Source organism: Venustampulla echinocandica (assembly GCF_003357145.1).
Source record: "Venustampulla echinocandica strain BP 5553 chromosome Unknown scaffold_0, whole genome shotgun sequence".
NCBI classification, from domain to species: Eukaryota; Fungi; Ascomycota; class Leotiomycetes; order Helotiales; family Pleuroascaceae; genus Venustampulla; species Venustampulla echinocandica.
Window position 1 is genome coordinate 6,563,498 of NW_022474205.1, and position 15,591 is coordinate 6,579,088.

The following is a 15,591-nucleotide window of genomic DNA, read 5'->3' on the forward strand; positions in this document are numbered from 1 at the left end:
TAGCGATTGAAGGAGGATGAGGTAGCTGATGGTTTTCGGCGTCATTGAAACTGCGGTGGGGGATGCGAATCGGTTCGAGCCCGGAGGGTATGACGGTGATCTACACCCGCGCCGTATCAAAATATAGTAGCGAGCTGGCCACGGTTCTAGGAAGAACTGGGGACCAAAAGAGTTCAGGTTGAGAGGTTAGGAATGAGGACAGGAACAGAAACGGCAACAGGAATGGGAAATAGGAACAGCAATTTAGAATATGGATGCGTCGCGGACGTGGGACTACTTTTTTTCAACCTGGGGCAGAAATCAGCATGCAGGATGAGTAGTCTGTAGGTAATAGTTTGGTGGTTGGTGGGTGCAAGCACAAACGTCGAGCAGCGGGAGAGAACGGGATTAATAATTAGCCTCGTACCTCGCAGCAGGGTGGTGATAAGTGAGATACGCCCAGTCTCGCCAGTTCGGGGCCAGGACAGACGAGTTTCCGCATCCGCGAGTCGCGAGATAAAGTCAGGTTTCGATTGTCAATCAATGACACCAGCAAACCCTCCATATAGCATCGCCGTACGTAATCCCTATGGCCTGACTGGCTGGCGAGCTGGCTGGCCTGGATGAAGTCGGTTCCACGCTGGCCGTCTTGCTCAACAGAGCCCATCACCGACTGCCTGACTGACTGACTTGAACTGGCGGACCGGCAGGCATTGCACAACGATCCTCCGCAACGCTCACCACTGAGACGCAGCGATTTCCTTATCGCAGAGATTAAATGCAGTATGATGCTGTGCTCCAGAGGGGGCCCGTAACCTTGCGTTGCCTGGCGTCCTTTACTCCGTACATAGCGCACTGCTAGCAGCACGAAGCACGAAGTAGCCTGTACGCAGTCGCACGTACATATCTGCGGTACTACCTTATTACTCTGTACAGGAAGTACGGAGCACGGTAGTCATCACTACTCCAGTAGCTACTATTATAGCACTGGAGCACAGTAGCACCGTGGCCCAGTAGCTACAAGAGCCTAGCACTGTCCCAGTGAGCGGTCAGCGCCAACCGGTCTCCAAGTCGCGCGGCACGGCGCCCTTCTCCCGATTATTATCGTGATGGCGATCGCCAACCCCACAGCTAGCGACGTATGTGGAGGCTGTGTTGCTCAAAGAATCGTTATCGCTGCCTGCTATTGGGTCCGGTTGCAACAAGAGCGCGGTCTGCCGTCGCAGTGTGCATTGATGCTGCCAGGGGCTCGAGATGCGTGTTAGGTAATGAGAGCGATATGCCGCAGATTCGTCGGTTTGGTTTTTTTCTCCAATTCTTTTGTGTCACTCTTTGAGTCTCTGGAGAGAGGGAGAGATACGACGTACCACGGTACGAAAGTACCGCTCCCGCACGTGATCTTGCCACGTGACACCACCCCAGGCCCGTCCCACAATTTGATAATAAGAAAAGCTCGCCCTCGATCCACTGACCTGGCTCCTGGATTACGCCGTAGAATCATTGTGGCGGGAAGTGGGACTATGAAATAAGTACCGAGACTTTGCTAAGAGGCTGTCAGGCCGCTACGTATTTGTCACCGCCAGAACCACGGTAATTGGCATCGATATGGCCATTTCAGAAGGAATGAAAAGAATAAGGGGTCTGTGACCATGACAACAAGTTTAGTAATAGAGGTGCTTGGCGTGAACCTGTCTTAAATATCTCGAGGTCCCGGTTCCCCCGACGTGGTTGGGGGACTTTCCAAGTTAATCGAATCATCAACCACCTGCCCCTCGTCATGTAGGTCGCCCAAGACCTCTTCCAAGTCCTTGGCCAGTATTGAAAGTTGCTCATCGAACCCAGCGCCTGCCAGGATAGTCACGCCAAATGGCAATGTTGTCTTTCTAACTCCAGTAGCTGCGGTGTCATCGGTGTCATAGGTTCCACATGGAATGGCGACACCAACCAGATCGAGGACATTGGCAAACTGAGCAAATGCTCCCAGCTTTACGTTGAGTCCAATCGGATCGTCTTCAACCTCTGCGATGGTGGGATGGAAGGGTGCGGTTGGAACCACCACGGCCATGAAGATATCTTCATCTGCGGGTGCATCATGGTCACAAGCTAACATTTCCTCCACGGCCCTCTTACATTCGGCTTGCTTGTGCAGATCACGAAAGAGATCTACTGCCGAACTATTCCGTGTTAAGGCGCCTTCAAGGACTTGCTTGGTGACTGGATGTAGTAACTGCTTATTTTCTTCGAACCAACCGCCAGGCAGAATTGTGAGCCGTTCAAGGACGAAGGAGCTGCTGTACAATAAGTCATTCGCAGAGGAAAAAGGCGCCCAGTCGATGGTCACGGGCTCTCCAGCTCTCGCCTTGAGGATTTCAACGACCTGCGCAAATTTCCTGCGGTACTCGGGACTGCATTGTTCAAGAGCTGCATTAGGCGGGACACCGAAACGGACACCGAAGTGGGCAGATGACACTTTTCCAGAATGACATTGTGGATATGATAGGGACGGTCGCTTGGAGAAGACGTCGCGTTTATCAAAGCCCCTGCAAACTTTCCAAACGGTTTCCGCATCATGGATATTGGCGGCCAAAAAGGAGACGGAGTCTTGATGTCGAGAAGCTGGGTAGACACCTGAAGTAGAAACCGTGCCCTTCGTAGGCTTGAAACCAACAACTCCATTGTATAACGCTGGCAACCGAATGGACCCGGCCGTGTCACTGCCCAGAGAGAATGACACTAGTCCACCGCTCACAGTAACAGCACTACCGCTGCTGGACCCACCAACAATATGGCTGTCGCTGAAGGTTGAATGGAGAGTTCCATACGGACTTCGACAGCCCGTCATTCCTGTAGCAAGTTGTTCCATATTTGTCTTGCCAATGAAGAGGCCACCGGCATCGATACAGCGTTGATAGACGGGCGCAGAGGAAGTAGGTGTGAAAGCGAGAGCTGGACAGCCAACCGTCGTAGGTATACCGGCAACATCTATGTTATCCTTGACACTGAAAGGGATCCCCCAAAGCGGCGGCCGGTTCGTGGGATTTGGCCAGCGGGTATAGAGCCCATGTGCAGCCTTCATGACCTCGCCTATAGGGTGGAGGTAGATCCATACGGACGACTGAACTTCATTGTACGCATCAATGCGGTCATAGACAGCTTGAACTACATGCTGAGGCTTGATACCAATTTCATAATCCGTCGTAAGGCTTGAGATATTGAGACTTGAGTCCCAGCGATCCATCCCTGACATTTGATCGTCATCCCACGAGCGTAACATGCATAATTCCTCATAGACTTTTGGGCCCTCCTCTACTATTGCTCCTGGTAGGGTCATGGAAAACCCATCAAGTGCGACGAAACCGAGCTTTCGGTACAAAGGTAAAGCAGTAGTCGTACTCTCAAGATATATCGGGATATTGTCCCGCTTGGACCTTGAAAGACCCCATTCGGTCAACAGGCTTGCGGCGCCCCGTCCTTGAAAGGCAGGATCGGTGCCGATGAAGGTGAGTCCTGTGTGCATAGTAATAAGCATAATGTCTCTATGTGGTGTATAGTAGCGAAGAAACGGGTAGCAGTTAAGCTGGCCATTGCCATTGCACCCCTACCACAGCGTGAGTCAAGGAAACTTCAACTTAATGCGGGGTTCCAGGCCGTACAATAAGAGTCAAGGCTCGGTTTTATTGAAAAAAATTGGAAATAGGAAGGAAGCTTACGATAGCATGCCGCATCCCCGATCACTCTGTCTTTAGCAGCTCCAGCTAAACCAAGGTAATCTTCAAGATATTCCTGCCTCACATCCTCGTGCCAAAGAACGTGTGACTTGGGGTCCTGCAGAACGCCAGGCAAATCCCATTTCGCAAAGCTTATGATTTGGCCATTGGCCTCTGAGTCTCTTACCACCAACACAGCCTTTCTGGCGGTCTCAGTGGTTTCAATGGCGTGTAGCATCTCTTGAATTAGAACAGATCGCAATGACGCGAGACTTGGGACGGTTGGGAACTGAGCATGGAGGAGAATATTGGAGCTGAAAGCTGCAAGGTGGATGTCGGCAATCCGGTCGACATCAACAAGACTTGCATTGGAAAGTTCGAGGACCATTTTGGATATAAGTTGGCAGAGTATCAGTCAACACTTAGTGAACGCTTTGATTTTAAAGGGTCATGAACATGTGCGGCATCCACAGCTGAAGACGAGGCGCAAGTAGCAAGCGATGGGGATTTGGATTTCAGGATAGAGTGCCGCGAGATACCTAGTTAGTGCTGAAGCCAATGGCCCGGCTTCGTACAAGAATTGTATCGCTGATCGATGTTGGGTTCTGGTTTGGTTCCTTTAACTGTCGCGATGAGAGAGTCGGGATTGTTAGGTCTGCCTAACAGGGGAACCACCACCCTTGGATCGACTTGGCACTTTCCCCTTATCGACGTGCATATTGTTACCTGTCCGGCGAAAATTACTAACGGCGCCAACTTGGCAGCGACACAAGCATTACTGCCTAGCAGGGCTAATATAAGTTCCATATACGTACCTAGGTACCTAGAACATGCTGTCCCTACGAAAAGCCGCAAGTCGATCTAGGTGTCGCTGATAATCAGCCGATATTCTCCCGCAAGCGAAATACGGTGCTCAATACTCGAGAGCGAGAGGGAGAGAGAGACTCTCCCTCCTGAGACACAAGCCTCCGAACGCCCTTTGTCGTGTGCAACATGACCGATTTGTTTACTTCGTATACCTGTCGGCTTCTACATACCCACCCTGCAGCGCAATTTCTCTTATTACGATGCCCGCGACAAAGAAATATACCTATTTTTATTTATCTTCGATAAGGCTGTGCAGTTTGTGCTTCCAGAAGCCTGATTGATCCCATCATCGTGGAAGCACATACGAGGTATCCTCATGACCGTCACCGACGCCGCCAACACGGAGTATCCCCACCTATCGTACCACTCAAAGTACAAGTACTACCCAGCGAACAAAGACGCAGTGAATCCAACCCAGCCAGTGACCGAAACGAACCCAGGGCGCCGGCCACGGCAATCGACGGCAGTATCATGTTGCATCCCTCGCTGGCTACCGGCATGAATCGTAAGGTCTGCCCTGGATTTTTGGAAGATTGAAGCCCGTCTCCTAAGATCAAGGGGGACGGGCACAATCTTGAGACCACCCACTCAAATCGCACGATGGTAGCCTCTAAGGCTGTTCATTGCAGCCATGGCTGTACTTTGCTGAGTATATGTGGGCAGCTGTGGCGTCGGTCCACTCCGGTCGCGACGTGCTTTGAGCTGCTGGAATGTGTTCTAGTCCCAGCAGACTTGAAAGGAACAACTATCATCACGCGATCTATAGGGTCTCAAGACTCCAACATATAAAATGAAAGAAACTCGTGCGCGAGGACAGTAGGTGGTAATAATCTCCCTAGGATCTCGGCCTGGCCAGTCTCTCTCGTCTTAATTCATAATTCATAACAGCTCATTTTTAATAAAACCTCGACCGTCGGCGATGATGTCAAACTATATTGGTAATGAACCTCTTCCTTGCCAAAAAAAAAAAGTCGAGTGCAGATTAAGCTAAGTTGAGATATGCAAAGATAATCCTTAAAGGCTGACTCGTTTCCTGAAAAGGTCATAATTTGGAGGTAGCGGTTCCTGTCCCGGCCGCCTACAGCCGCAACATATCCTATGATTCTTTGTAAGGGACAGTCCATGCCCCTGCTGCTCCGGCAGATACGGGCTGGATGAGCAAGCTGAAACATGACACGATCGACTATGATGTGGCCAAAGTTGATATTATCAAGGATGGCGGGGGCCGGAGCCCCGGGAGGAGGCAAATTTCCGTCCTGATGTTGATTCGGGGTTCGCGGTTGTACATCAGGGGCCTGGCCATCGCAATGATGATTGTCTCGCTCTCCCTTGTTTTGGGGGCTGTCATAAAGTTCGAACACGCCCGGAAAGCCCCTGGACGCCCCTTGGACTCTGTTCCACAACCAACCCCAATCACCGACTATCCTTGCCGCGTGTTTACTGGCATCGCGTCAATGAATCTTGGTCTTAGCATTACTATCTTTAGCCTTTCGTGCATCTCCAGCAAGGTACGTGCCCAGTAAGCACGTGTATCGCAACGGTATACTAATGATTGGACTAGGTTAGAAAAACTGACAACGTTATTAACGATATATTTGCAATACTTAGTGCGATTGGGTTTGTAAGTTCCATGGGCGCGTGTTTCTTCCTCAGCAAACGAAATGCGCTTCAGGTCGATCTATGGTTCGTTGATCAACGTCAGCCAATCTTAGAATACAGTTAACAATTTTAGGCAATGGGCGTGCGACAACCACAGAAACGCTGTCTCGAGTTCAGCTCTAGACTTCAAACTAATCTGCGAAGTGGTCGACTACGGGTGGAAGTTCGGTCTTGTCCAGGCCTCCCTCGAATTGCTAACTTTTATCGTCTCCATTGCAGCGTTTTGCATCTTGAAATATTCTTTATTCGCTCGATTCGGAGCTGTTGGGAAAATATTTTAAATATTACATGTATTAATACTAAGCTTCATTACCTAACCCCAGCATTTTGTCCGTTTTGATTCTTTTCTGCTGAATTGTGCGACTATATTGCTTTTTTCTTCTTCTAGTCATTTTATCTACCCCTGACTGACGCGAAGCGGTGTGTTGTGGCTTCACTGGCGCAGCGATCTGCATGCTGATAGACGTCGTACTCGGCGCCGGGCGCTTGCACCCCTAGTTACTAGGGAATGTCTGAGATCCTAAGTATCCTTCATATCCAAAGAGTTACACGGCGTAGCCAGTTGTGGGATTGGGTTCGGGACGCTACGCTCCTGTACAACCACAAAAATTCGAAGTTGATCACAAAAGCATGGACTTACGGATCTCCACAACTGTACGACACATTATGCGCGGGTACGAAGGACCGAATGCAAGCTCTAGCTATGGCCGCCACCACTTCCTCAGTTCTATTACATCACACGTAAATAGTTCTATTTTTACCAATTATTTCTTGGTACTATTCTAGCGTGAGCTCGTATTTCTTGCTCTTGGACATTTATTCTTTTGCAGGCAATCGGATACGGCGTTGGAATTGACACATGTCACCTAGAACTTGTGGCCAAGGAAAGCAGATTTTTCAGTCAGTCTTTAACGTATGACTACTTCGTATTTATTGGCGATTCATGTTCCTAGTTCAAGACATCAAATCACAATATCCGCGGACCGTTTAGATCTGCAGCCATGCGCTCGGACATTTTCTGGAGGGGTTCTTTCGATTGGTAATGTTGAGGAGGTGGCTTTTATTCTATTGTTATCACACTTGATAGTCATATACTGACTCTGATCCCGCTCTTGACCCTTTGTTCCCATCCCACATATCGGCGTTCTTGGACAAGCCACGCAGTTCAAGATGCTCTTTCGATACCTCAGTTCCTTATGGCTCTTTTCTTGGGCGTTTTTCATCCGTGTTGCTATCACTGCTGATGTTCCCGTTGGCGTACCTGGAGGACCGCAGTACTACCCCGTTACTGGGAGCAACAGTGGTGTCACTTCCCAATCAGGATCAAGACCATTTAGACGGAACATTCTTGACCTTCAGAAAGATGTTCCCGCATGGTGAGTGAGACAAGCAAAAATGCAATGGTAATTACAGCTGGCTAACAACATATCGATTTCCAGGTCGTTGTACGTGCAAGCGCTAGCTTCGATGCAGAAAGCTAACGAAAGCTCTCAACTGTCGTACTTTCAAGTTGCCGGTTAGTACTCCTTCGCTCATAGGTAAATAGATGGCTCTGATTATATTAGGCATTCATGGTAGACCCTACATAACCTGGAATAATGTCAATGAGGTCCCGGGTTCCAGCTGGAGAGGTTATTGTACCCATAGTGAGATTTTATTTCCCTTCCTGGGCAAGACTTTATCTAAAAATGAGCAGGCTCTGTTCTATTTTTGAACTGGCACAGACCCTATCTAGCACTCTTTGAGGTAACATCTCCCTCTCTCTTGTGTCCAGATATATGGCTTACATGATCCAAGCAAATCCTCGGTGGTTATGCACAAGATATTGCCAAGCAGTATCCGGCCTCGGTCTCATCAGTCTATCAAGATGCTGCAGACAACCTCCGAATGCCATATTGGGATTGGGCCTCCACGCCGGAGATGCCGGATATTATCAATCATGCAACTATTCAGATCGACACTCCAACTGGGACCCAATCTGTATCGAATCCGCTATTACAGTATACTTTTCAAAAATTCCCGTTCGACCCGTCTTATTTTCCAAGCAACACAGTTTTTGCAAATGATCGATACACCAAGAGATCTCCAGATACTGCGACCTCGGAATCTAACCCTGCCACGGCTAATTACTGGTTGGCAAATAACAAAATTATGGAAAGAACAGTGAGTAACTGCTTGTTATTGGACCGAAATATACCCGCCTGGATGGATCCTCAATAATTAAATTTGAATAGTGGTCCGCGTTGGTCAAGTCAAAAGACTTCAATTCATTTTCAACTACGGCGGTGTCTGGTCCGTCCCTCGAGGCCATTCATAATGATATTCATGGGGATGTTGGAGGCTCATATGGGCATATGATGGCTTTGGAGTATTCAGCTTTTGATCCGATCTTTTGGCTTCATCACACAAACGTCGATCGCCTATTCGCCATGTGGCAAGCTATCAACCCAAATTCTTCGATGACTCCATTGTCAGAGCCTGGCACGTATGCCATACTCCGTAACAGCATAGACACAGTCGATACTCCCCTCCCACCATTTACCTACAATACCCAGGGGAATACCTACACGTCCGCTTCGTCATCGAACACCAGAACCTTCGGCTACACCTATCCTGAGGTTGAAGATTGGAGCCAATCGCCCGAGCAGCTCAAGGCCAATGTCTCGGCACAAATCAACCGGATGTACGATCCTAATGGCATGTTTCACAAGAAATCTCGATCAATTACACCTCGTCCCTCACTCCAAGACCGAAGCGCCCTTATTCCTGGATCAACGATTCGAGAGTGGTCTATTGCTATCGAAGTCTCGAAATTCGCTCTCGACGGTGATAACTTTGCCGTGAGATTCTTCCTTGGAGACGTTCCTTCAGACCCAAAAGACTGGCCGCGGAGTCCGAGTTGTGCTGGCTCGGTCCTCATCATGCCACCACCTCATATTGGCGATCAACCCATGCGAGAGGTCATTCTTCATGACGAAATCAGTTTAGAGAAAGCTGTGGCAAAATCCAGCCACGACTCTAACAGTGTGGGTGATGTGGTGCCATATTTGAAGGGTATCTTGAATTGGAGAGTTCAAAAGGTAAGTTGGTTTCCAATTACTAATAGATGCAACGCTGATATAAAGCTAGTTGGATGGTACGGTCGTCAGTAACGACCAAATCCCAAGTCTAAAAGTCACTGTATTTGACGAGATGGTCACCTTGCCCAAGGATATCACTGAACTTCCACAATACGGAAGCAAGACTGTGCATGAGGAAATTACAAATTCGAAGGCAGGTGGCTACGGGCGCACTACCGCTAATTAGTGAAATATAATGTGTAATGATAGGTCAGCTCGGGGTGCTTGGATAATCTGGTAGGGAATACACTATTGTTCAAATAAATACTTGTAATAGTGAGCAGTCATGGCAGCACACGTGTGTAAAATAGCCATGATGCCATTAATGAAAATAAATACTTTATAGACAGCTATACGAAGTCCCCTGTATCATATTTTTGACATCTATTTGGTCCTCTACAGCTCAGACGAGAACAACATCTCGTCTGTCGAAAATGGAATGGTTGAGCTTTTTGACACGCAGGCACTTGGTTAAATTTAAAGGTAGAAATTATTATGCCTATCAGTCCTACACATTAACTTATGAGCTTAGCTTCGGGGACAATTTATTATGATTTGGTTGGCGAATAGAAGAGGCAAAATCAATCAACCACAATGTGGTTTGTATTCAAAATCTTGTAACAGCTGCCAGTTATGGTAATTTCTCGCGTTGATGGGTACGGAGCCTTTTCGGATATCGGCATCCACTGGGATTGTGGAGTCTGGAATAAACCGACAACCTAGCTTGGCGGACAGCATTGTTTCCCGTAACGATTGTTGCTTGTCACAATTATCGAAATCAAGCAATGTCCGCCATGTCATATATATTTTTGGTACCCATGAATATAGCAGGATAACTGGGACTAATCCATCCTCTTATATGGGTTTATGGCTTTTTCAAATCATGAAGCTCTCCTTGCCTCAGTTCGGAGCTCTCGCTCTATCCCTCCAGGCCGTCCAAAGCTACTCTTTCAGCGATGAGGCATTTGACATCCGCGAGGCTACTATTGATGGGGTTCACGATGCCCTACATTCAAGGATTGCTTCATGTAGGGACATCGTGTCCTCATTCATCGCTCGGATTGAAGCTTTTAACCCCACTGTTAACGCCCTTATTTCCCTCAATCCCAATGCTTTGACGATTGCAGATGAGATGGATGGGAAGATCGCATCTGGAAACTTTACGGGCGCTATTTTCTGTATCCCGGTATTACTAAAGGATAGTTACGATACTGCTGAGATGAATACCACGGGAGGTTGTCTGGCCTTGGCTGGCAATCAGCCTTCTGTTGATGCACCCTCGGTCGCCGCATTGAAAAATGCTGGGGCAATTATACTGGGAAAGGCAAATTTGCATGAATTGGCACTTGAAGGCCTCTCAGTTTCATCCTTAGGTGGTCAAACGATCAACCCATATGACCATACTAGGTCACCCGGAGGAAGGTAAGTTGGGAGGAGTTTATTTCTGCTTTAGCTAAATCTCATGGTTATAAGGGCCAATTAGAGTGTAAGGCTTTGAAAACGTGTCAAACGCTGATACTTTTTTCTTCTATAGCTCTGGGGGTACAGGAGCAGCAATTGCTACAAACTTTGCGGTGTTTGGAACAGGTTAGTTATATCAATATTGTGGTCAGGAACAGCTATTGACCACTCTTAGGGACTGATACAGTAAACTCATTGCGCAGTCCCGCTTCAGCAAATAGCCTCTTCAGCGTAAGACCAACACGAGGTCTAATATCTCGAGCTGGGGTTATTCCGGTATCCTACACTCAGGATGCCCTCGGTCCAATTGCTAGAAATGTGAGAGACCTAGCAAAGGCACTGACCATCATGGCGAGTGTGGGGTATGACCCTAATGACAACACCACTGCACTAATTCCGCCTTCCTCTATTGGCGTTGACTACTCGGCGAGTCTCTATGGAGGGAGCTTGAATGGATTGCGGTTTGGTTTGCTTCAGGGATTTTTCAACTATACATCCAGTGACGAAACAACACCAGTCAACACCGTCATGGATGGTATGGTATCCACGTTAAAGGCCGCTGGAGCCGCCGTGATTTCAATCAACGAGACGGTATACAACGCCACGGCTATTGCTGCTTTGGACGTACAGTCCTCAGAGTTCCGCCAACAAATGGACATCTACCTCAGCCAGTCCTCCGGAACCATTCCGTCGAGCTTGAATCAACTGTATAGCAGTGGCAAGTCCCTGGTAATCCCCAGCCAGTATAACCACGTGGACACAGCTCTCCGATCATCAACTAGCAACTCCAGCTACGCACCCACCAAATTAGCAATCGAGGAGCTATCCAAAGTTCTCAGGGCCACCTTCACCACCAACAACCTAGACGCTATAATCTACCCCGAGCAAAAGAACCTTGTCGTTAAAATAGGCTCGCCCTCGCAATCTGGACGCAATGGCATCCTGGCCGCTCTCACAGGCTCTCCTGTCGTTACTATTCCGGCAGGATTCTCTCCCCGGACTGCCAACGCACCTGTTGGAGTTCCTATTGGAATGGAGATTCTGGGACTTCCTTGGACGGAAGGCAAACTACTCAATATCGCTTTACATATATCAGATCTCACAAATGTGAGGCGCATGCCTTCGTTTGCGAACCGGTCCGTTGAGGCTACCTCATATAGCGCCGTTCCGACAATCACTCCCCTGGCTAATATACCGAGTGTATATCCCATTGGTATCTATTGAAGCGTGAAGCTGGTGTGCTTTGGGGTTAAACTTAGCAAAAGTCCCGCAGGTAGATCTATATATAAACATCCTCACAATTAGAATTGTCAAAGGCTTTTGCAGACCATTAGATAGAAATCGAAAATATGACTTTCTCTTTTTCTCTCGTTCGCCAATTCTTTAAGAACTACCAAAATGGCTTCTTCGCAAAATCCTCATCTTATGTTCTTTATTTGCAGCGAGTATCCGTGGAGAACGCTTGTAATGTGGATGGGGACATAATAGGATACATTGTTTGTGATGATTTTATAGCCCAATAAGCCAGTTCATAATTCTCCCTAAAAGGTAGCTACTAAAGTTGATAGTTTTGGAAAATTTCGTAGCGGTGTTCGGCAAGCTCTTACGAACTCAGGAGCGCGCTATAAAGGAGAAGGAATATAGGACCAAACAAGGGATTTCCACGTAGAGAACTACTCCAAAAACACGCCTGGGCAAGTCGAGAGTTAAAATATGCGGTGGATACTCTTTTCAGCCTTGATCCCGAGGACGCTGAAAAGATAGGGACAAATAACGAAAGGGAATATCTCGCAAAAGGTGCGTCGTATATCAACTAGTCATTCAAGGTGCAATTATGAGCATTCATTTAGTACAACAGTTTAGATTGTCCACAACATCCCCAGCGCTTCTTAGACAGCCAACCCTAATCAACTCCACCAAGATTATGCCCAATCCTATCAATACATGGAATATAGTTTACAAGCGGAAGCTCATCGCCGCGTATAGCCCGTGAGAGGAAGCCCGCGGTTCTCCAGTTCCTCCTCAATGAGCTTCCACCTGCCGACAGTCTTCTCTTTATCAATAGCGGTAATTCTTTTGGCATGCACCTTAACATTAGGAAGGTTGAGGAATTCTTCCTTCTGCTCGAGAGCTTCGATAAGCTTTCGAGGCTTTGGGGGAGTCACTAGGTGTGAGAGTAGGGACTTTGCGGTTGTGATTGATCGGATGGATGTGTCTGAGATTCGTACTCCGGTTAGTTGTAGAGAGCGTTTGATAACCTGGATGTATCGTCAGCAAAGTCATGGGTAAGGAGGGAGAGAAAGAAGCCTCACAGCGAATTTGATCTCAGGATCATCGAGAGATACTTGAAGCCACGAGGGGTCCCACGATGCCACAAGTTCTGCATATGCGATGGTCGGTGCCTGGTGCTCCAGGGGATCTTCTTCAGATCGGTCCGCCGCAACATCTTCTTCAGATTCCGTGGGTTGAGGTTCGTGGGCGGGCGGTTCGACGGTTTCTTCAACTTTTTCGGGATGTAACAAGTCCTCCGTTGATCTATCGGCTTCAATATCTTGTTCGGACTCAGTCGCATGATTCTCCTCGATAACCTCCTCAACCTGGGGAGCTAAAGACAGAACGATATCCTCAAGGGTGGCATTCTCAGAGAAGACCAAAGAAGCTCCAGCATCCGAAGCGATGACTTGAACATCGTGTGTCAAATCCGCACCAGGTGTCGCCTTCGAAATACCATCCAGAGGTTCACCAGCTTGTTTCAGGGCGAAAACCTCAACAAGCGCCCTATGCAGCGCTGCAGTCACCTCCTCAGGATCCGTCATAATCCGGGGAGGGAGAAACCCCATAAATGGATGCCGGGGATCCCAATTCTCCTTCCACCAATTGCCATATCCTCCAACCCGCTCCAAGCCCTCCCAAGTAGTTGCCGGTTCATAGTCTTCTGGTACTGTAGCTGATATAGCTGATGTAGCCGGGGGCTTTTGCTCCGCGAGCTTTTTCGCTTTGTTTTGGGCCTTCACCTGATCAAGTATACCGGGGCCGCCATATGGGTCTTCCTGTCCTGGAGGCTGGTCCGTACCCCATATCCGTCGTCGAACTCTCTCTGAGAGAGGGACTTTTCCGGTTTCTGGGTAGCTCTGCACCGTCGATGTCGAGAAGGAGGTGGCTTGGACTCTGCAGACGTGGCAGAGGAAGGGACGAGGCGCCTGGGCACCGCATATGGCTCCTACGGAGTCAATTGACCGGGCGACTCTTCGAGTTCGATGCATTTTGCTTTGATGCGATGAAAGAAACACGAGAGTTCTGACATTTGACGAGCGAGGCTGAACCTAAATTAACTGTTGGCCTAAGGCATTAAATTACGACCACCCCCTTCACGTCAACCTAACAGCATCATCTCCCTGATACAAGACTACGTACAATGGTCAAGTCGAATACGCTCTAATATCTAGTCAAAGGCAGATCCAAATTATTGGCATTATTTTTATTCATCACTTGCCACCGCAACGATAACTCTTAGAATCCCAACTAAGTACTCCTAAGCTATGGCCCGACTCACCATACTCCTCGCCCTCTGCGCGCTCATAATATCAGCATTAGCAGCCTGTACGTCTCCTTCTACACCTCTCCCCCAGTTCAAAAAACCCAGCTGACTTCCCTTAAGCACCACCCTCATTCTGCAAATGCACCTGCTTCACCAACAGCACCATAATCCCGCTCTCCTCAAACACACAGTCGCTCACGCGCTTCTCCCTGGAAGAACCCCGAGCGCCCGCAGCATCATGCTCGATGTGCAACCGGGCATTCTGCCTATCCCAGCGGCTACCGATATGTAAGGATGCGGAAGAGAAAGACGTGTTTACGACGTGTTTTCAGAGAGATAGTAGGAAGGACCAGATTGTCGTGCTGACCTTTATTATTTTGACTGGGGGCCTGCTTGGGTGGGCCGCTGTGAGGAAGGTTTTGGAGAAGAGGAAGTTGAGTGGTATGCGGGTTGGAGAGACTCAGCAGGGCTATACGGCTGTTGGGGGGAGATGAGTGTTGAATGCTTTGAAAAAAAGCTTTCCACGTCAATATGTGTGGGACAGCATGGTGTGGACTTGGCCCACTTCGCCGGATCCATCTGCGATGATATTCTTGGGAACCTTTGATGGCTGGCTGATGCTCTACCCTACGATATTGGCTAGTTCAGCATGCGCCGATTAGAAACTCTTGTGATTTCTATCTAATGCCGCAATATCGGTCGACTAGCGGGCAGTATACCCACGTCTCGTGCTCTGCACACGCAACGGCCTAACCATGGAGGCTATTCCGTGGTTCTGAAGAGTACACACTGCGGAGACTGTCTCCTACCTATCCACTGCCTTCAGAAAGACCCCTGAGACAAAGGGCAACAGTTGTGGATGCGAAACCCGGCTCGACGGACCGAACATGTGGTGGCGTGGTGCTAAAGGGAATATGTCGAGGAAATGGCCTGGCTCGGCATTATGTCACTAGTAGTTTATGGGCAAGTTGCTAAATACAAACCTTTGGCGTATGTAAGAAACGGTATCGATTTGCTAGAAGCTATTGGCACCTATATATTGAATCAATCTAAGAACCAGTTCTTCATAATATTCAATTGATAGTTTATCACTCGCGAACTGCAATAACGAGGTTTGAGAAACTAGCTAAAATTGCGAAAAGATACTCTGTTGTAAACCGTTCTTTGGAGTATGATCTATTAGGTACCTAGGTGCCTAAGGTATGCTTACCATGCAATTCCCAACCACAAGTTCCTAAGTGGCGGAGCTATACCTCTATAG

General features: G+C 48.4%; 5 protein-coding genes across 5 annotated transcripts; 3 read left to right on the top strand and 2 right to left on the bottom strand.

The window, feature by feature from the left end:
* Positions 1-1,672: 1,672 nt before the first annotated feature.
* Positions 1,673-4,074, bottom strand: BP5553_02037 (Amidase signature enzyme; the record flags this gene model as incomplete). The annotated part of the gene is made up of 2 exons (XM_032010660.1): positions 1,673-3,486; positions 3,690-4,074. The coding sequence occupies 2 exons, from the start codon at positions 4,072-4,074 to the stop codon at positions 1,673-1,675; spliced, it is 2,199 nt and encodes a 732-aa protein (XP_031874714.1).
* A 1,789-nt stretch (positions 4,075-5,863) lies between these two features.
* BP5553_02038 (uncharacterized protein) lies at positions 5,864-6,493 on the top strand (the record flags this gene model as incomplete). Its single annotated transcript, XM_032010661.1, has 3 exons — positions 5,864-6,061; positions 6,115-6,236; positions 6,286-6,493. 3 exons carry the CDS (start codon positions 5,864-5,866, stop codon positions 6,491-6,493), a joined length of 528 nt encoding a protein of 175 aa, XP_031874715.1.
* Positions 6,494-7,382: 889 nt separating this feature from the next.
* BP5553_02039 (uncharacterized protein) lies at positions 7,383-9,518 on the top strand (the record flags this gene model as incomplete). The annotated part of the gene is made up of 7 exons (XM_032010662.1): positions 7,383-7,588; positions 7,652-7,728; positions 7,778-7,858; positions 7,909-7,958; positions 8,010-8,375; positions 8,447-9,292; positions 9,342-9,518. 7 exons carry the CDS (start codon positions 7,383-7,385, stop codon positions 9,516-9,518), a joined length of 1,803 nt encoding a protein of 600 aa, XP_031874716.1.
* Positions 9,519-10,214: 696 nt separating this feature from the next.
* Positions 10,215-12,016, top strand: BP5553_02040 (uncharacterized protein; the record flags this gene model as incomplete). The annotated part of the gene is made up of 3 exons (XM_032010663.1): positions 10,215-10,753; positions 10,866-10,918; positions 10,968-12,016. The coding sequence occupies 3 exons, from the start codon at positions 10,215-10,217 to the stop codon at positions 12,014-12,016; spliced, it is 1,641 nt and encodes a 546-aa protein (XP_031874717.1).
* Positions 12,017-12,762: 746 nt separating this feature from the next.
* On the bottom strand, positions 12,763-14,055 carry BP5553_02041 (uncharacterized protein; the record flags this gene model as incomplete). The annotated part of the gene is made up of 2 exons (XM_032010664.1): positions 12,763-13,050; positions 13,105-14,055. 2 exons carry the CDS (start codon positions 14,053-14,055, stop codon positions 12,763-12,765), a joined length of 1,239 nt encoding a protein of 412 aa, XP_031874718.1.
* Between the last annotated feature and the right edge of the window lie 1,536 nt (positions 14,056-15,591).